Here is a 21,442-nt window from a genome sequence, read left to right as displayed (position 1 = left end):
AATAATAAAAAAAGTAACCTGACAGGCCTGCGAGGCCCCAGGTACGCGTTCTACCAGCCTTAGCCGGGGTCACCAGGAGGTCAGATCCATTACGAAATCCCGTCCAGGCGGACCCCAGAGCTAGTGGGAATGCATGCTTACTTTCAAATAACTTTGAAAAAAAAATTTTTTTTAGTTATTCCATGTTATTTGAAAACAGGCCTCAAAGGCCCCAGGTACGTAATAGTGTAGATTTCTATGGTCACGCATTCTAGGGTTAAATAAACTCAATTTTAACATAGCCGATGAACTTAATTCACCTCACTGACATCATTGCTAGGGTTTGCAAACTTTCTCACGCTAGCAGTGACATCAGTGAGGTGAATGGATTTCATCGGCCATGAACTTCACTCATCTTATTCACATCACTGTGAAACACTGATACTGTGCTATAACGTGCAGCTCAGTGTCTTTTCTGGCTGTCTATCACAGATTTACTGCAATGGAGAAGAGCCAGAAGACTATAGCATCTTATTTATCCTACTCCTGCACTGATTAGAAGCAATTCACCTACATATTAAATGGTGTAAATTTATTTTAGCAGTGTAGGGGTTAATCTTTTCAGTTGATAACTTCTGGAAGCTCTCAGCTGTGCACTACTAGCCACTCTCATCTCTTATATAAACTGGGTCCTGGCTAGCACTCATCGTCAGTGCTAGGTTATGCTGCATGACTGCAGGTTGTTGGTGGTTGTTGTTGGATAAGGCGTTTGGTGGATTTATCTGTGACTGTTGCTTGGCTTTGAGTGCATGATAATTCCATTTCCTTTCCTACTTTGGTTTAACTGCATCCTTCACTCCCCAGGGTTAACCTCTGTTGTTTATGTGTGTACATTTGTGTGATTGGTATTTTCCTTTATCTCTGTTCAAATTACCTTGTTAACCTGGTTGGTGTATCACAGTACACTTCTACTCCCTTCTTCCCTGGGTGGGGGAAAAAACACTCTGAGGGCAGATTCAGGAGCTAAAGCAATGTATGTGGGCCCAGCATCTTCACCATTCGAAGTAATCTGGGCAACAGGGTGAGCTAAGTCAAGTGAAGAAGCCTCTGGTCCTGGGACACCCGACGAAAGAGCCATGACACTGCCATGCTGAGCGTTTGCATCAGACCAACGTTCATCATAGCATTTAAATGTATCAAAGCTAGACTCCTCACAGAACAAATGGATTATCTTCTCATCGGACAGGTGACGAATAGGGTTGTCTATTATTTTCTAATTAATAAGAAGCTGGTTGGCACGCCGCATAATCATGCTGCACGTGGTGAAAAACAGCAAATGGAAAGAAATCCCAGCACTCACATGTACAATAATTGCTTACTTAATCCAGTAAAATCCAAACAACAGATGTTTCAGCTCATCCTAGATTTTTGTCAATATTTTTTTCTCTTTTTACATGGCAAATGGGCTTCTGTGGATTAGGATTAAAGGTGAGTACAACTTAGCTTTTTTTTATTTCAAATAAAGGTGTCAGTGTCTTTATTTAAATTAAATTACATTATTCTGGCTTTTTTTTTTACAGTTTGCCTATAGGTTTAGTAGTGGGAGTGTCTTATAGATACCTCTCCTTTACTAACCCCTGGGAATAAAACAGCTATCAACCTAAAACCTATTACTCCACTTGCCACTGCACCAGAGCATGTGGGAAGAGCAGGGAAAAGTGCCAGAATGTGCCTTTTCTAGGATGGCTGTGGGCTGCTATTTTTTGGTTGGGTGCAATATCCAGCCTGAGAACACCATCCCCCAGTTATCTGGGCTAGCTTGGCTTGTTGTCAAAAATAAGAGGGACCCCACCCCATTTTTAAAAATGATTTATTTCAATAATTTAAAAAAATATGTGGGACTCCTCTATTCTTGATAGCCAGTCATGATAAAGCTGACAGCTGAGGGCTGCAGCCCGCAGCTGTCGATTTAGCCTGGGATGGTTATTAACAATAGAAGAGACCCCACATAATTTTTTTAAATTTATTTATTTTTATTACAGGCTCTGGCTGATGAATACTCTCATCAGCCTCACCTGCTCTTGCTGCTGTCAGCAAAAGCAAGTGTAGGAAGATGAGAGTAGTACTCTCTATTCAGCCAACACCTGTGACTAGTGGTAACCTTTTTACCGCCTGTCACAGCTTCTGGCTCACAACTGTCATCTGACAGCGTGGGAAATACAGTGCTCTAAACAACGGTAACGACATTACCACTGACCAGAGCCCTTGTTTGCCATGACAGCATGGCAAACATAGGATGTTTGAGCCCCTCATTCTTTTGAATGGGGTCTGGGTTTGGGTTCAAGTTTGGGTACTGTTCTGGTACCTGAACTGAACTTTTTAAAAGTGATCAGCAGATCCCACCAGACTTAAACATACATGCGATCAACCATCACTACTCATCCCCAGTTGGAAAGCATTAAATAAGCTTTATGGCTATTAAAAAAATATGGCAGACACAAAGAGTATGGATTATAATTTGTATTCTATGTCTAGGACACTTACTGACTAAGATAAATGTAATATATTACTCAGATAGAGGTATTACAAAAATGCATTGAAGAGCAAAAGGGTAACAATGTTTTGAACTTTTCACTTTCAGGCTTCATATCTTATTTTCAACTTCTCCTTTGAACTTTAGACTACCATTGTTTTATAGACAATCATCTTGGATAAAACTTAAATTTGACTTGCAACTATTTAGCATATGATTCATTATGCAGATTCTTATCATGTCACTGCATTTTACTTTTTTGTTCCTAAAAATCTAAATTTTAATTTCTATTATTTTGATAGTATTTCGTAAATCCACCTTTAGCTTTCAACACTGCTTCAATCCTTCTGGGCATGCTTTCAATCCAATTCAAACATGTGTCAACTGGAATTTGATCTCAGGTCTCTTCTACACATTCACAAAGTCGGTGCATACTAGTCGACTCACTTGGGTATATCTACAGTTTTTTCTTCAATTATACCCAAAAGGGTTGGATTGGCTTAAGGTATGGGGACTGAGGGGGTCATTCCAGCACCTCTACTACATTGTCATTGAATTTTAATACCTAGAATATTTGAGTGTGCAAATTAACTCATCCTGTAGGACACTCACATATAGCTCAGCATTGAGATCACCATCGATCCTAGTCAATTATCCAATGATTTTGGCTGTGGAACAACCCCATGTTGTCAGGCTTCCTCCACCAAACTTGACACTTCCTTCAATTTCTCTGTCCATTTGCACCTTTCCCCCTGTTTCTTATAGATCCATTTGCACCTATTAGAGTCTAGTCTATTGACTTTTGTGTCATTGCTCCAAATCACCCGTTTCAAATGTTTAAATGTCAACTTTTCATACTTGTTTGCAATTTCGAATAGACGCTTCTTGTGACAATATTGAAGTTGAGACTTCTTCACCTTTTTTCGGGCCAACATTCCAGACTTGTGTAATGTGCGTTGCACTGTGCTTGCATCAATGTCTGGGATCTCATCTCATTATGAAGCATACGAGCCACCTCCACTGTTGTGTTTTTTGCGCCAGGACTGATAGACCTTTGGATGGGTAGACTTGTTGACTCAGATATTTTGTCTAGATATCCACCATTTGGCTTCTTAATGGATAGATGGATTTAATTTTGTATTCTGTATTACGTAGTTTGGCAATTTTCTTGGGGAAGAAAAACGCTATTGAAGAGTTGTATGATGCTGTTCCTCTTTTCTTTGTAAATCATCTTCATGGCTGCCCCTCAATTCGAAACAATGACCTTCTTGAGAATCAACCTAATAATACACTGAGCTAGCAGGGAATGTGAGAACAGGTTGCATTTTGTAGTATTCAGGAACAAAAATATTTTTCTACCACCAGAAACAACACATTAACATGCAGTGACATGACATGAATCTGTGTAACTAATCATATGCTAAATAGTTGCAAGTCAAATTTATGTATGAGATAGCCAAGCTGATTGTCTATAGAATGATGGTAGTCTCACAATCAAAGCAGTAGTGGATGTTGAGATATGGAGCCTGAAATTCAAATGATCAAAACATTGTTACACTTTTGCTCTTCACTGTATGTTTATAGCAAATAGAAGTTTTCAATATACTTTATCATTATTTGATTTCATTGTACTTTATGTAGAATGCTGTATCTAAATACTATGCCAGAAATGCGTCATTTATTGTTTTATTTTCAAAAAACAAAACTTTTATAATAGAATACAGAATACAATAAGCACAAGCTATTTTTCCGGTATTTAGAACAATATCGTTTTGCAATAGCAACATTCTATGAGTAGATGAGTATGAGTAATGCAAACATTTCATATATTTAGCTAACTATGGATCATAAAAAAGAAAACATGGAGAGAATAGTATACCTCCAATTATACAGAAAAACTATTCTGGTACGATGATGAGAATAATACTTGTTTTCTAAGTTTGATCTATATAAGGGCAAAAACTAAAAGTAACCATGCAGCTATTACGAACAAACTAAATTAAGAAATTGATTTAGAAAAACAATAATTGTATACATTTCTGAGATTCACCATAGTATCAATGTTTAACCTTCATATGTTTAGTGCAAGTGTGTTAAAATCTCCTATATGATTTGGTAAAGCTATAAAATATTAATTATGAACGTGCCTGGAACAATTTTCTAACACAGGATTACAATTTCTAAAAAAAATCCAATCTCTTCTTTCTTTCAGATTTAAAATCATGGGGGTAATACAGATGAACTTATTATTGCTGGAAAATGTCAACTAAAGAAAATTTTGAAATATAGGCAAAACTATTTTATTCAGTTAACATCTCTTGGAAGACTGAAACTATGATACCTTGTCCGGTGTTGATGCTTTTGCTATGGATTTCTAAACCAAATCCTTGCTGTGCTGAACTCTACTTTAAAAGGACTTCAGATGATCAGCCTAAACAAATATTGCATCATTTCCCTGTAAACGATGGCAAACTGCTTAATCGTCAGAAACGTGGATGGATGTGGAATCAATTCTTTTTGCTAGAGGAGTATACAGGATTGGACTATCAATATGTAGGCAAGGTCTGTATTGTTTGGTTTAATTTAATATTTATATTTTGATATTTGAGTCATTGGGAAGAAGTAATTTCACAAATTTAAAATTATGATACATTTTACATTTACTAGAGCATGGTTTAAGTCTTCAAAAATGTATGTGGGATGTAGAAGTCAAATTCATGTCATCCACAGAGGAACAGGTTGATGATTATATTATAAATATGAAAGAACCATACTAGGAATTGGTAAATTTATTTGAGTGGAATTGAATTGCAAGTAAAGCACAAAAAGAGGATTCTGAGATCCTCTAAAAAATTAAAAAAAACACTAGGAAAAGGCAGTGATGCTTACCTGCCCAGGCCTCCAAACAAATGCACATGGTTCCATTGCATCCTGATAGTGCATTTGTTTGGAGGTCTGGCAGGTAAGCATCTCTGCCTTTTGATGGAATTGAATTTCACTAAAAATTTGCAAAAATCCATATCGCCCTAATGCAGATCTTTTGTGCTTTATACAAATTTAGCAAAAGGGCTGCTAGCTGAACGCTATTTTGCTGAATCTTAGAGGTTCAGTGAGAAGTTAAGAAATTCTAATACTCACCTCACTGCTCACCTCTCCAGTCATCTCTGCTGCTAATTCTCACTAATATGGTTCTCAGACGTTCTGGCCTAGAGTTTGCTGTTAAACATCTCTATAAGGCAGTATCAACATCCTGAATATGCAATGTATGGCAATAGTAAGAAGATGCATAAATATCTAGCAGGGTATAAAGATATGAAAGTTCAGTTATTAGTTGCATTATTTTCTACAACGTACGCTTATTACTATTATTTATTGTAACTGATGATGCTCAGCCTAAATTACAGCGTAGAATCTTACAATGCAAAATGATGTATAGCAGCTGCAATTTTAATAAATTCCAACTTTAATTCTTCAGCATAAGCAGGTAAAAAGATGAGAGGACAAGTCCACCTAAGTGGCCGAAGTGTGCTTTCATGATATCTCAAGGTATTGCTCCACCACTCTTATAGGTCTCTGAAAATTGTGACGTGAAACAATTTTTTACCCAAATTTTTGTATTCACTTAATTAGTAAAAGAAAACCTTTGCAAGTTTTATTTCTATTTGACAGAAAATTAAAAAAAAAAGGTTAAGGCTCTATTAAGAAGATGAGGTAAAAATGAAATCTTAAAAAGAAAAAAATTGGTCATTAAAGGATTGCTTTAATTCAAAACAACTAGTTTTTCTGCTAGTCTTATACACGTGCTTCTCACAAAATTAGAATATTATCAAAAAGTTAATTTATTTCAGTTCTTCAATGCAAAAAGTGAATCTCATATATTATATAGAGTAATTGCAAAAAGAGTGATCTATGACAAGTGTTTATTTCTGTTAATGTAGATAATTATGGCTTACAGCCAATGAAAACCCAAAAGTCATTATCTCAGTGTATTAGAATGCTTTATAACACCAGCTTGATAAATGATTTTAAAATCTGAAATGTTGGCCTACTGAAATGTACAGTATGTTCAGTAAATTCACTCAATACTTGGCTGGGGCTCCTTTTGCATCAATTACTGCATCAGTGCGACGTGGTATGGAGTCAATCAGCCTCTGGCAATGCTGCTATGAAAGGCCAGGCTGCTTTGATAGGAGCATTCAGTTCGTCTGCATTGTTGGGTCTGGTGTCTCTTATTTTCCACTTGACAATACCCAATAGATTCTCTATGTGGTTAAGGTCAGGTGAGTTTGCTGTCCAATCAAGCACAGTGATGCTGTTGTTTTTAAAGCATGTATTGTTACTTTTGGCAGTGTGGACAGGTGCTAAGTCCTGCTGGAGAATGAAATCTCCATCTCCATAAAGCTTGTCGGCAGAGGGAAGCATGAATTGCTCTAAAATTTCCTGGTAGATGGTTGCGCTAGCTTTGGCCTTGATATTACACAGTGAACTTACACCAGCAGATGACATGGCTCCCCAAACAATCACTGCTTGTGGAAACTTCACACTAGACCTCAAGCAGCTTGAATTGTGTAGCTTTCCACTCTTCCTCCAGACTCTGGGACCTTGATTTCCAAATGAAATGCAAAATTTACTTTCATCTGAAAACAATACCTTGTACCACTGAGCAACAGTCCAGTTCTCTTTCCCCTTGGCCCGGGGAAGACGCTTCTGGCTTTGTCTTTTAGTCATGAGTGGCTTGATGCAAGGAATGCAACACTTGTAGCACATGTTCTGGATCCATCTGTGTGTGATGGCTCTTGAAACAATGACTCCAGCAGCAGTCCACTCCTTGTGAATCTCCCCCAAATTTTTGAATGGTCTATTCTTAATAATCCTTTCAGGTTGCGGTAATCCCAGTTGCTTATGCACCTTTTTCTACAACACTTTTCCTTCCACTCATCTTTCCTTTAATATGCTTGGATACAGCACTCTTTGAACAGCCAGCTTCTTTAGCAATGACCTTTTGTGGCTTACCCTCCTTGTGGAATTTGTCAATGACTGCCTTCTTGACATCTGTCAAGTCAGCAGTCTTCCCCATGATTGTGGAACCTACTGAAACAGAGTAAGTGGATTTTTTAAATGCTTAGAAAGCCCTTGCAGGGGTTTTTGTTAATTATTCTAATTTACTGAGATAATGACTTTTGGCTTTTCTTTGGCTGTAAGCCATAATCATCAACATTAACTGAAATAAGCATTTGAAATAGATCACATTGTTTGTAATGACTCTATATAATATATAAGATTTACTTTTTGTATTGAAGAACTTAAATTAACTTTTTGATGATATTCTAATTTAGTAAGAAACACTTGTATGTTTCTGTGACATTATTTACTTAAATTTGACCTATGTTTCTAAATCTATGTACTTCTTCATTATCAATATAATTATGAAACAATTGTATATTCTATCACATTAATATAACTTGTTTCATGATAAAAAGTGAACAAAAATTTTGAATTAAAAACAGAAGAAAATATTGACTAATATATAAGGTTCTGCAGATTAATCAGAATCAAAAGAAAATAATCTGTCAGGCTATTTGTGACATGCATTTAAATCCCAAACTTTTATAATCTAAATTACAAATTTCCATGTATTGTCACATTCATATTTGCAGCTACATTATATACCATTCACACTGATCAATATCTTTGAGAGAACCTCTGTAGAAAGTATTTTCAGTGAAGAATACCGTGGACTTTTTAAAGATATTTTAAACATCTTTTGAATTTAGAATTTTTCAGTTTTGCTGAATTTTCACCATAAATTACATTTGAATAAATTTGCTGCAAGTCGTAATAATTAAAAAGCAAATACTTTCCAGAAAAGAGTGTGTTAGGTGTCAAGTTCCCACAGCTGCACAGGGGGAATCTCAAGCCATGTCCTCTGCTGCCTCCCATTCTTCCCCAGCCACAGAGGAGCCTGCTCAGCAGAGAGGTTGGTCCAAACTTTTTACCCAAGCTGATGCTGAGTGTCTGGTTACTGCTGCTGTCCCAGGTTCAGCTATTGTAACCAGAATTAATCAGCGGCGAGCAGGTGCTCCAGGTACTAAGTCCTGCATTTTGTTAATTGATCATGCCCGTGGGACAACCTCTCATTGGAGGTCAAGGGTCACATGCTCAGGTCCTGAAACGGTTCTGATTGGACCACGGGGAAAGTCCCAGAAGGACACAGCTATAAAAGGTTTGCATGGCCGCTTGGCCATGCGCTACTATAAATCCAGAATCATGTGTGTGGATGTGTGTATGCAATCTGATGAAAGCTCCTAATTGATCCCCTTCCATAGCGTTGTTGACTGAGTGTGGGTGATTGGAGCTAACTAGCGCCAGATTGTGTCATCCAGCGCAAAGCACAACAGTACTGCATCTACAGCAGCGTCCGTCAGAGCGGCGCCGTGCACAAATAGTGCACTTTCCTGACCCAAGCTTAGGGTTTTTAGTGGCGTCTGCCAGAGCGGCGCTGTATGCACATTGTGCTGTAAATCTTTAATTAGTTATTCCCTGGCACCGCAGTTGGGGTGCCGGGCGCTAGTGGGTCTAGAGGCACTCTAACCCAGGGTTCTTGGGGCAGAGTCCTGTGACCAAAACATTAGCATTCGCTCTGCGGTATTGTGGCCCTGTGATGGAACAAGGTTCATCTCCTACATAACGGGTGAAGTTAACCCATGTGTGTTTATGTTATGCCGCCATATACTGTCCATCATTACTAAGCAGCAGGTGTCATCTCTGCACAGTGGACCCCGGGCTGCGAACGCACCTTATATCCTCTTTAATATTTTTGGTGCGTTCCACTAGCCCTAATATTATACTAGTGCCAGGGTCTAGCTAGTAATTGTGGATGAACAGCGACTGCAGCGGTAAATCCAGCAGCAGCAGGAGGGCAGGTTGGCGGCTCTTGAGCGCACAACCTCAGCCGTGGATGTTACCACAGAAGATGTTTAGGCTGTTAGCGTGGCTGCAGCTAATTTGTCCACTGCCACCCTTGTTCTAAACTTATCCCGCCTCCCGCTGCCAGATAAGTTTTATGGTGATAGCAATTCATGTAGGGGACTTGTGAGCCAGTGTGCTATACACTTTGAGATCTTGGCTGCACGTTTCCCCTTAGAGCGGGCAAAGGTGGGATTCATTATATCTCTCCTGTTGAACAGGGCGTTGGAGTGGGCCATGCCACTGTGGCAGTGTGAAGATCATGTGGTCCAGAGTGCTCCGCGGTTCCTGAGTGCTCTGAAACAGGCCTTTTTGGGACCTCGAGTCACCCATGATATGGCGCTCCAACTGCTGGCACTGACACAGGGCTCGTCCATGGTCAGCCATTTTTACATCCACTTCCGGACTTTAGCATCTGAGCTGGAGTGGCCAGATGCTAAAGCACGGCAGCTGAATGATTTACATCTGTTAGCCAGCATAAGTACATGTGGGGATTCACTAGCAACCAGGCAACCCCCACATGTACTTATGCTGGCTAACAGATGTAAATTATTCAGCTGCGGTGCTAAAAACTAAAACTCCGAGCACTAAAAAATACTCGGAGGAACCCCGAGCATGCTCGAGAAATTTTGAGTAACGAGTATATTCACTCATCACTAGTCCTTTTCCCTTTTTTTTGTTGGGGACAGTTTGACCATGTGAAGGATGCTTTGGCCACTAGGGAGATTCCTGCCACACTGGATGAGCTAATAGTGGTGTCAGCTCGCATCGATCTTCATTTTAACGAGTGAAGGTTGGAGCGAGCCCAGTGTACGCAGAGGTTTCAGCTGGTTCCCACCTTCGCCAAACCTCTGGAATCTCTGGTCCAAGCGTCCAAGCCACATGAGGCCATGGAGGTGTCACGAGTGGGATCTAAGTCCCAGACTGCTTGTGCACTCAAGGTCTATCATGTCCTCCAGATGTCCTCAGCGGTCGGGAAAACACCCCCGTTTAGTGAACTTAGGATGTGGTTCACTAGACACAGCAACGTTTTCCTCCAAACTGTCCTTCAAGGGGACAATTACCATTGGCCCATCTACCCATACGGTTTAGCTGTGCGTAGATTTCGGGTCAGAGGGCAACTTTATGTCTTCTGCCTTCGCCTAATGGCACGCAATTCCTCTGGTGATGCTAGCCAAACCAGTGACCGTACGAGTGGTAAATGGGTTGACACTGACCTCGCAGATAACTCATCAGACCACCCCATTTACTCTATTCATGTCTCCATCACATCAGGAGGTCATTTCCCTGCTAGTCATTTCAGAGGGAATCGATGAAGTCCTCTTAGGGATACCATGGCTACTCTACCACTCCCCTCATATAGAAGAAAGAAAAAGTAGCAGTCCAATTCTTTACTACATATGGTGGAAATACCTACTATAATAAGAATATAAAAATTCAAAATAAAGAAAAAGAGTGACCACTACAAATAATGAATGGCAGACCATTCGGAGGACTGAAAAATCAACAAAGAACCCTGTATATAGAGATCAAAAAACATAAAAAATATATAAAAAATATGTAAAAATATAATAATGAGAGAGAAATATTTGTATATATCAATAAACTTAAAATAAACAAAACAGAAGTATAATAAAGTGCAAAATGCATTTATTGAATTTTATTTGGCAAAAAAAGAGCACAAAAGAAGTGTGCCTGTACTTGGAGATCAATACAAAGTTTACACTTTATTATACTTCAGTTTTGTTTGTTTTAAGTTTATTGATATATACAAATATTTATCTCTCATTATTATATTTTTACACATTTTTTATATATTTGTTATGTTTTTTTATCTCTATATGCAGGGTTCTTAGCTGGTTTTTTTCTTTTCCCCTCATATAGAGTGGATCTCAGGGAGAATTCTGGAATGGAGAGAATCCTGTGAGGGTAGATGTCCAAGGGAGTGTGTTCAGGTTGCTACTATAGAGGGACCCACAGGTCTTTCCTCTCTCCCCAAACACTATTGACCCTATGAGGATGTGTTCTCCAAGAAGGCTGCAGAGACCATTTCACCTCACCACCCCTATGACTGCCTTATTTACCTCTTGCCTGGTGCTGAGCCTCCCTGAGGTCGAGTCTATTTACCATCTCTACCGGAGATGGAGGCAATGTCTCAGTACATCCAGGAGAATCTGGCAAGAGGATTCATTAGGAAGTCAGTGTCACCTGCAGGGGCGGGGTTCTTCTTCCTGCAGAAGAAGAACAGAGAACTACATCCATGCATAGATTAAAGGGTCTTAACACCATCACTGTTAGAACAATTACCCTCTGCCCCTGATATCTGAGCTGCCGGGATCGAAGGTTTTTACAAAACTTGATCTGCGGGGTGCTTACAACATGATTTGCATCCGTGAGTGGAACAAATAGAAGACGGCATTTTACACCATAGATGGCCACTACGAGTAGACATTTTCCAGGTCTTTGTAAACAATATCTTCCAGGATATGCTCACCACCTCGGTTGTCTATCTGGATAATATTCTAATCTACTCTCCAGATATAGATTCTGACCGGACCTCCTACAGGAAAACTCCCTCTATGCCAAGTTGGAGAAGTGTGTGTTTGAGCAGGAGTCCTTGTCTTTCCTGGGCTATATCATCTCCGCCCAGGGATTGAATATGGATCCTGCCAAGCTACAGGCTGTGAGGACCAGCAGGAACCTCATTCTCTCTAAGCGGTGCAGCATTTTATGGGGTTCATTAATTATTATCGCCAGTTCATTCCCCACTTCTCAACTTTGGTAGCTCTCTTGGTAGCACTCGCCAAGAAGGGAACAAATCCCAAATTGTGGTCGGAGTAGATCTCCAAGGCCTTCCTCTCTATCAAGTCCCACTTTGCTAGCGCTCCCATTTTACATCGCCACGATGTAGATAAACCATTTATATTGGAGGTGGATGCCTCATCCGTTGGTGCTGGAGCAGTCCTCTTCCAAAAGGATGCTCAATGTCGGAAGCATCCTTGCTTTTTTTCTCCAAGACCTTCACATCGGCAGAGAGGAATTGCTCCATTGGGGACAGGGAGTTGCTAGCTATGAAGTTTGCCTTCTCAGAGTGGAGACACCTCCTGGAAAGGGCTCGTTTTCCCTTCCAAGTCTACACCGACCACAATAATTTGGTGTACCTACAGACTGCCCAGCAGCTAAATTCTCACCAGGCTAAATGGTCCCTGTTCTTCTCACGGTTCCATTTCACCCTCCAATTTCTATCCAGGGAGAAGAACATTTGTGCCTACGCTCTCTCCCGCTCCATAGTGTCATCAGAGGAGGAGAAGCCTCGGTTAATTCTCCCTTCTGAGAACCTGAGGACCATGGCCCCGGTTTCACTAGATGCTGTGCCCCAGGGCAAGACTTTTGTTCCACCTAATTTTCAACCTGAGGTTCTCTCCAGGGCTCACTCGTCCAGGGTGGATGGACATTTTGGAACCAAGAGGACATCTGAGCTTCTGGCGAAGATGTACTGGTGGCCACATATGGCCTGTGATGTCGGAGCCTATATTCGAGCGTGTGTCTCCTGTGTCAAGCATAGGTCTTCTCGACAATGGCCTTCTAGGCTTCTTTGCCCCCTGCCGGTGGTGGACAGGCCCTGGGGAATGGTCAGGATGGACTTTATGGTGGGCTTACCCAAGTCCAGTAGCTGCACAGTTATCTGGGAAGTCATCCACCATTTTTTCAAAATGGTGCACCTGGTGTCTCTCCCACAGGTACCTTCTCCACGGGTCTTGGTGGTGTTGTTCATTAAGCAAGTTTTTCACCTACACGGTATGCCTGACAAAATTGTAAGTGACCGGGGTCCCCAGTTTGTGTTTCGGTTCTGGAGAGAGCTTTGTCGCCTACTCAGCATTGAGTTAAATCTCTCTTCAGCTTATCAACCTGATATGAATGGGTTGGTGGAGAGGGCTAACCAGACCCTGGTCACGTATCAGCGACATTTTGTTTCAGCCAGGCAGGATGACTGAGCATCCTTGCTGCTATGGGCGGCGTTTGGCTGAACCCACTGGGCAAACCCCATTCCTCCTTAACTACGGCTAGCATCCATGGTTTCCTGTGCCCATGCCCGTGTCTTCCACCGACTCTAGGGTCGCAGACTAGGGGGTGGAGGCACATGATATTTGGGACTGCACACAGGATGCCTTGAAAAAGAACATATCGCTCGAAACACTTAGCCTGCTGCTACTCATTTTCCTGTGAACCATGTTTTTGGACTTTGCATTTTATCTTCAATAAATTTGGATATTTTTGGAAGCTGGATTTTTTCCTCTTTTGTTCTATTGTTCTGCGTGATGACTGCACGGCATCCGGGCTTCCCCACAGCACATGCCTAGCAGGTGAGTTGTTCTTCAATTTTTTTTTCTTTAGAGAATTAGGGTTTCCGCCAATGCACATCGATGCCCCACTCTGACCTTTGCTCCTGATGACTTAGTGTGGCTCTCTACCTGTAATATCAGGCTGCGAGTTGAGTCCACTAAGTTTGTGTCTTGCTACAGGCCTTCAAGGTCCTGGAACAAGTTAACTCTGTGGTCTATCATCTGGCCCTTCCTCCACGCCTAGGTATCACCAACACCTTTCATGTGTACCTCCTAAAACCCGTTCACATGTCCCAGTTTTGCGAGTCATCTGCCAGGACATCGGGCTCATCTATGGACTATTATGAGGTGAACGCTATTGTTGGGTGCAAGGTGGTAAAAAAAACTATCTGGTTGACTAGAAAGTTCATATCCCAGAGGACAGGACCTGGGAACTGGTTGAGCACATTCTGGCTCTTCAGCTCATTGTAGCTTTTGAACGTAGTGAGGCCTAAGAGGGGGGTGCTCAGGAGGGGGGTAATGTTAGATGGTAAATTCCCACCGCTGCAAAGGGGGAATCTCGAGCCATGTCTTCTGCTCTCTCCCATTCTTCCCCAGCTGCAGAGGAGCCTGCTCAGCAGAGACATTGGTCTCAATATCTTGCTCAAGCTGATGCTGAGCATCTGGTTACTGCTGCCGTCCCAGGTTCAGCTATTGTAGCCAGCATTATTCAGCGGCGAGCAGATGCTCCAGGGGCTAAGTCCTGCTTTTTGTCAATTGATCATGCCCGTGGGATGACCTCTCATTGGAGGTCAAGGGTCACATGCTCAGGTCCTGAAATAGTTTTGATTGGACCATGGGGAAGGTCCCAGAAGGATGTAGCTAAAAAAGTTTTTCATGGCTGCTTGGCCATGTGCTAGTATAAATCTAGAATTGTGTATGTGTGGATGTGTGTATGCAATCTGATGAAAGCTCCTAAATGATCCCCTTCCCTAGCATTGTTGACTGAGTGTTGGTGATTGGAGCAAACTAGAGCCAGATTGAGCCATCCAACACAAGGCACGGCAGTACTTAATCTACAGCAGAGTCCATCAGAGCGGCGCTGAGCACAAATAGTGCGCTTTCCTGACCCAAGCTTTGGGTGGTTAGTGGCGTCTGCCGGAGCAGCGCTGTATGCACATAGTGAGGTAAATCTTTAGTTAGTTATTCCCTGCCACTGCAGTTGCGGTGCCAAAGGCTAGTGGGTCTAGAGGGACTCTAACCCCATGTCCTTGGGGCAGAATCCTGTGACCAAAACACTAGCATTCACTCTGAGGTATTGCAGTCCTGTGACGCAACAGGGTTCACCTCCTACATACTGGGTGAAGTTAACCCACATGTGTTTATGTTATCCCGCCAAATACTGTCCGTCATTACTAAGCAGCAGGTGTCATCTCTGCGCAGTGGAACCTTGGCTGCGAACACACCTTATATCCTCTTTAATATTATTTGGTGCGTTCCCCACCTGATTGGCTGCGCTGTAACCAAGCAATGTCATAGCTACTAGACATCACGGAGTAGCTAATTAGCTTGTGAATTTCAGGAAATTCAACTTGAAGTTAAACTTTTGCATATTGATCAGTTCATCTCTAGTATTTTACCATTGAAATATAAATTGAAAGACAGTGATATTGACTAAATTAACATTACTAAGTAAAACATTTTCAAAATATCATGCTTTATATTATTAGACATTTGCAATTTCTAAACATACATTGAAATGTAAGTACAAATTAAAATCTACAGTGAATTGTAAATTGGGCCTGATATTTGATTTATTATTTATTTTTAATTAATGCCTCTCTAACCTTTGATTACATTTCTTGTGTCTACACTCTTGTATGAACTAATATCTTGCTTTTTTGGTTCTATATTTAAAAGGCCATGCTTGTACAAATGAGTTTTGCCTCCTTGTACCATTCATTGTGTGTCTTGCTATATACAGGATTAGGTTGATTTATTAGAAAGTATTTGGTTTTACTTTATCGCCACATTGCACATGTTTACATAGAATTCTCTGTGTGAGGTACTAAATATTGCAGTTCACTATGCAGGGTGGATAGAATTCCATATGGAGAAAACCTCAGGGATTACTACTGTTTAGTTCCATTCTTTCTGTGCATATTAAATAGAATAAAAAATATGATTTGGGGATTTACAATTCAGATGTACACTGCACCTGTTTGAATCATTATTGCTTTCAACAAAATGTATTTTAATTCTATTTTTTTTGTATTTTATTTTTAATTCTGCAATTGATAATGACTTAACTGTTTGATTCCCAAGCATATTTCAGTATTGTGATGTTCAGATCTATAGTGTGTGTGATGGCAATTTAAAAATTGGAAAAATAAAAGTCTGCCTCTGCCAATCTACAGAACTTTACAAAAAATGTTTTCTGGAAATGTATCTCCACTGTTGACAAATTCGTGACTCCAGTTAGATGATTCACCTGGCAGAAAAATTGGAAGGACTCCCATACCATATTATTCTCTAACTATGCCTCCTAACCAAAGTTTAAATTTGGTACACTACAGATAACTAGAAAAGAGAGAAGCTATCTTGAGGAGACTACTAGAAATCTGAAAATACACTTTAGCCACTTTTTTATAATTGATAAACTTAACACATCACCAGTCAATTAATTGACACACTATATGATAACCTACTGACAGACAATATGTGAAGCTATGCTATATCTCAAGGTAACTAAGATCATTACATTGTTTACAATTTTTTTTTAAATGCCTGCTCTACAATAATTCCCCAGTGGTTAACCTCATTAATGCATAAGATATAAAGACAGATGGCTGTCAGCTGATCAGTGGATCAGCCAATTGTTCATCCATCGGCCATCTTGACATGCACTTTCATACAAAGGAATGCTTCATCGGCCGAGCACTCCTGTGCTCTCTGATAGAGATGTCACCACTCATGTATGGTGATGGCATATCTCCAGCTAATGATAAAGTAGGTATATCTAAAATAGGATATGGCCAATCGATATATTCTTTTACAATAAATTGTCCAATGGTTCCATGTGTATTGAGGAATTAGGAAACCATCTGTTAATATCTAGAAATTACTTTAATAAACAATTAAAAAACCCAACTTTCGTATCTGTATCTCAATGAGAATAACTGTTTAACTCCATATCAGCATGGGTTTATGAGGAATCGCTCCTGTCAAACCAATCTAATCAGTTTTTATGAAGTGGTAAGCTATAGACTGGATGAAGGTGAGTCATTGAATGTGATCTATCTTGATTTTTCCAAAGCATTTGATACCGTGCCACACAAGAGGTTGGTACACAAAATGAGAATGCTGACTCTGGGGAAAATGTGTGTAAATGGGTACGTAACTGGCTAAGTGATAGAAAGCAGAGGGTGGTTATAAAGGGATCTGGATTAGATGGAAACATGGGCGAGAGGTGGCAGATGGGGTGCAACAATGATAAATGTAAGGTTATACACATGCGAAGAAGGAATCAATATCTCACACTGAGTGGGAAACCACTGGGTAAATCTGACATGGAGAAGGACTTGGGGATCCTAGTTAATGATAAACTTACCTAAAGCAGCCAGTGCCAGGCAGCAGCTGCCAAATCAAATAGGATCATTGGGTGCATTAAAAGAGGTCTGGATACACATGATGAGAACATTATACTGCCTCTGTACAAATCCCTGGTTAGACCGCACATGGAGTACCGTGTACAGTTTTGGGCACCAATGCTCAGGAAGGATATAATAGATTAGAGGAGAGCAGCAAAATTAATAAAGGGGATGGGGGAACTACAATACCCAGAGAGATTAGCAAAATTAGGATTATTTAGTCTAGAAAAAAAATGACTGAGGGGCGATCTAATAACCATGGATAAGTATACTGTATATTGGGAAAATACAAATATCTCTCCAAGGACCTGTTTATACCAAGGAAGGTGACGGTCACAAGGGTGCATTCTCTGCGTCTGGAGGAGAGAAGGTTTTTCCACCAACATAGAAGAGGATTCTTTACTGTTAGATCAGTGAGAATCTGGAATTCCTTGCCTGAGGAGGTGGTGATGGTGAACTTAGTCGAGGGGTTCAAGAGAGGCCTGGATGTCTTTCTAGAGTGTAACAATATTGTATCTTAGATTTATTAGGTTCCTTTGAAATCTGGGGTTTTATTTTGACAGAATATAGGCTGAACTGGATGGACAAATGTCTTTTTTCGGCCTTACTAGCTATGTTACTATGTTACTATGTATAATCCAGCATTAATCTTAGTTTCTGTTATCCAATTATTCTGTAGTAACTTGCTTTGACAAGTTCACCTTCCTGTGCTTATTTAAAAAAACTAGTCTCTGCAAATGTGAGACTACTCCGATGTATGTATACATATATATATATATATATATATATATATATATACATATATAAAAATATATATATGCGTGTATATATATATATATATATATATATATATATATATATATATATATATATATATATATACAGTACAGACCAAAAGTTTGGACACACCTTCTCATTTAAAGATTTTTCTGTATTTTCATGACTATGAAAATTGTAAATTCACACTAAAGGCATAAAAGCTATGAATTAACATATGTGGAGTTATATACTTAACAAAAAGTGTGAAACAACTGAAAATATGTCTTCCATTCTAGGCTCTCTAAAGTAGCCACCTTTTCCTTTGATGACTGGTTTGCACACTCTTGGCATTATCTTGATGAGCTTCAAGAGGTAGTCACCGGAAATAGTCTTCCAACAATCTTGAAGGAGTTCCCAGAGATGCTTAGCACTTGTTGGCCCTTTTGCCTTCACTCTGCGGTCCAGCTCACCCCAAACCATCTCAATTGGGTTCAGGTCTGGTGACTGTGGAGGCCAGGTCATCTGGCGAAGCACCTCATCACTCTCCTTCTCGGTCAAATGGTCAAATAGCCCTTACACAGCCTGGAGGTGTGTTTGGGGTCATTGTCCTGTTGAAAAATAAATTATGGTCCAACTAAACGCAAACCGGATGGAATAGCATGCCGCTCCAAGATGTTGTGGTAGCCATGCTGGTTCAGTATGCCTTTAATTTTGAATAAATTCCCAACAGTGTCACCAGCAAAGCACCCCCACACCATCACACCTCCTCCTCCATGCTTCACGGTGGGAACCAGGCATGTAGAGTCCATCCGTTCACCTTTTCTGCGTCGCACAAAGACACGGTGGTTGGAACCAAAGATCTCAAATTTGGACTCATGAGACCAAAGCACAGATTCCCACAGGTCTAATGTCCATTCCATGTGTTCTTTAGCACAAACAAGTCTCTTCTGCTTGTTGCCTGTCCTTAGCAGTGGTTTCCTAGCAGCTATTTTATCATGAAGGCCTGCTGCACAAAGTCTCCTCTTAACAGTTGTTGTAGAGATGTGTCTGCTGCTAGAACTAACTTTGCATGGCATTGACCTGGTCTCTAATCTGAGCTGCTGTTAACCTGCGATTTCTGAGGCTGGTGACTCGGATAAACATATCCTCAGAAGCAGAGGTGACTCTTGGTCTTCCTTTCCTGGGGCGGTCCTCAATGTGAGCCAGTTTCCTTGTAGTGCTTGATCCTTTTTGCAACTGCACTTGGGGACACTTTCAAAGTTTTCCCAGTTTTTTGGACTGACTGACCTTCATTTCTTTAAGTAATGATGACCACTCGTTTTTCTTTACTTAGCTGCTGTTTTCTTGCCATAATACAAATTCTAACAGTCTATTCAGTAGGACTATTAACTGTGTATCCACCAGACTTCTGCTCAATACAACTAATGGTCCCAACCCCATTTATAAGGCAAGAAATCCCACTTATTAAATCTGACAGGGCACACCTGTGAAGTGAAAACCATTCCCGGTGACTACCTCTTGAAGCTCGTCAAGAGAATGCCAAGAGTGTGCAAAGCAGTCATCAAAGCAAAAGGTGGTTACTTTGAAGAACCTAGAATATAAGACATATTTTCAGTTGTTTCACAATTTTTTGTTAAGTATATAATTCCACATGTGTTAATTCATAGTTTTGATGCCTTCAGTGTGAATGTACAATTTGCATAGTCATGAAAATACAGAAAAATCTTGAAATGAGAAGGTGTGTCCAAACTTTTGGTCTGTACTGTATATATATATATATATATATATATATATATATATATATATATATATATATACATACATACAGCTCTGGCAAAAATTAAGAGACCACTGCAAAATGTTCAGTTTTTCTGATTTTTCTCTTTACAGGTATATTCTTGAGTAAAATATGAATTGTTCTTTTATTCTATAAACTTCTGACAACATGTCTCCGAATTTCCAAAGCAATACATTTTGTATTTTTTTTCTGACAAAGAAAAATGGTCAACATTAAAAAACACTGCTTTCAGGCTTCAAATAATGCAAAGAAAACAAGTTCATAATCATTTAGAAACAACTCAGGAAGAGTTCAGAAATCACTATTTTGTGGAATAACCATGATTTTTAATCACAGCTTTCATGCGTCTTGGCATGCTTTCCAACAGTCTTTCACACTGCTTCTGGCACAAAAATTCAAGCAGTTATTCTTTGTTTGATAGCTTGTGACTATCCATCATCCTCTTGATTACATTCCAAAAGATTTCAATGGGGTTCAGGTCTGAAGATTGGGCTGCCCATAACAGGGTTTTGATGTGATGGTCTCTTAATTTTTGCCAGAGCTGTATATACTTGAGATTGTGAAATCTATTGAAATTTGAAGTTCTTCAACACAAGTATTTAAAAACTTTTAATTGCCTAGAAAAGATGGATATAACATTCTGAGGGCTCTTAACCCCTTCACCCCCAAGGGTGGTTTGCACGTTAATGACCGGGCCAATTTTTACAATTCTGACCACTGTCCCTTTAGGAGGTTATAACTCTGGAACGCTTCAACGGATCTTGGCGATTCTGACATTGTTTTCTTGTGACATATTGTACTTCATGATAGTGGTAAAATTTCTTCGATATAACTTGCGTTTATTTGTGAAAAAAACGGAAATTTGGCGAAAATTTTGAAAATTTTGCAATTTTCCAACTTTGAATTTTTATGCCCTTAAATCACAGACATATGTCACGCAAAATACTTAATAAGTAACATTTCCCACATGTCTACTTTACATCAGCACAATTTTGGAACCAAAATTTTTTTTTGTTAGGGAGTTATAAGGGTTAAAAGTTGACCAGAAATTTCTCATTTTTACAACACCATTTTTTTTTAGGGACCACATCTCATTTGAAGTCATTTTGAGGGGTCTGTATGATAGAAAATACCCAAGTGTGACACCATTCTAAAAACTGCACCCCTCAAGGTGCTCAAAACCACACTCAAGAAGTTTATTAACCCTTCAGGTGTTTCACAGGAATTTTTGGAATGTTTAAATAAAAATGAACATTTAATTTTTTTTCACACAAAATTTATTTCAGCTCCAATTTGTTTTATTTTACCAAGGGTAACAGGAGAAAATAGACTGCAAAAGTTGTTGTACAATTTGTCCTGAGTACGCTGATACCCCATATGTGGGTGTAAACCATTGTTTGGGCGCATGGCAGAGCTTGGAAGGGAAGGAGCGCCA

At 39.9% G+C, this 21,442-nt stretch overlaps 1 protein-coding gene across 3 annotated transcripts in view; it reads left to right on the top strand.

Annotated features, from left to right (window-relative positions):
* Positions 1–21,442, top strand: part of LOC143782354 (cadherin-10-like) — a 1,064,733-nt gene that overhangs the window by 413,258 nt on the left and 630,033 nt on the right. For all 3 annotated transcript variants that reach the window (XM_077269713.1, XM_077269716.1, XM_077269715.1), the window contains one exon: positions 4,725–5,074. In XM_077269713.1, the coding sequence (XP_077125828.1) occupies positions 4,847–5,074 (228 nt within the window). In that variant the 5' untranslated portion in view covers positions 4,725–4,846. The remainder of the gene's footprint in view (positions 1–4,724; positions 5,075–21,442) is intronic.

This window comes from Ranitomeya variabilis, chromosome 6, assembly GCF_051348905.1.
Source record: "Ranitomeya variabilis isolate aRanVar5 chromosome 6, aRanVar5.hap1, whole genome shotgun sequence".
Lineage (NCBI taxonomy): Eukaryota > Metazoa > Chordata > Amphibia > Anura > Dendrobatidae > Ranitomeya > Ranitomeya variabilis.
The sequence above is the reverse complement of the archived record's forward strand: the minus strand, read 5'-3'. Positions and strand labels throughout refer to the sequence as shown.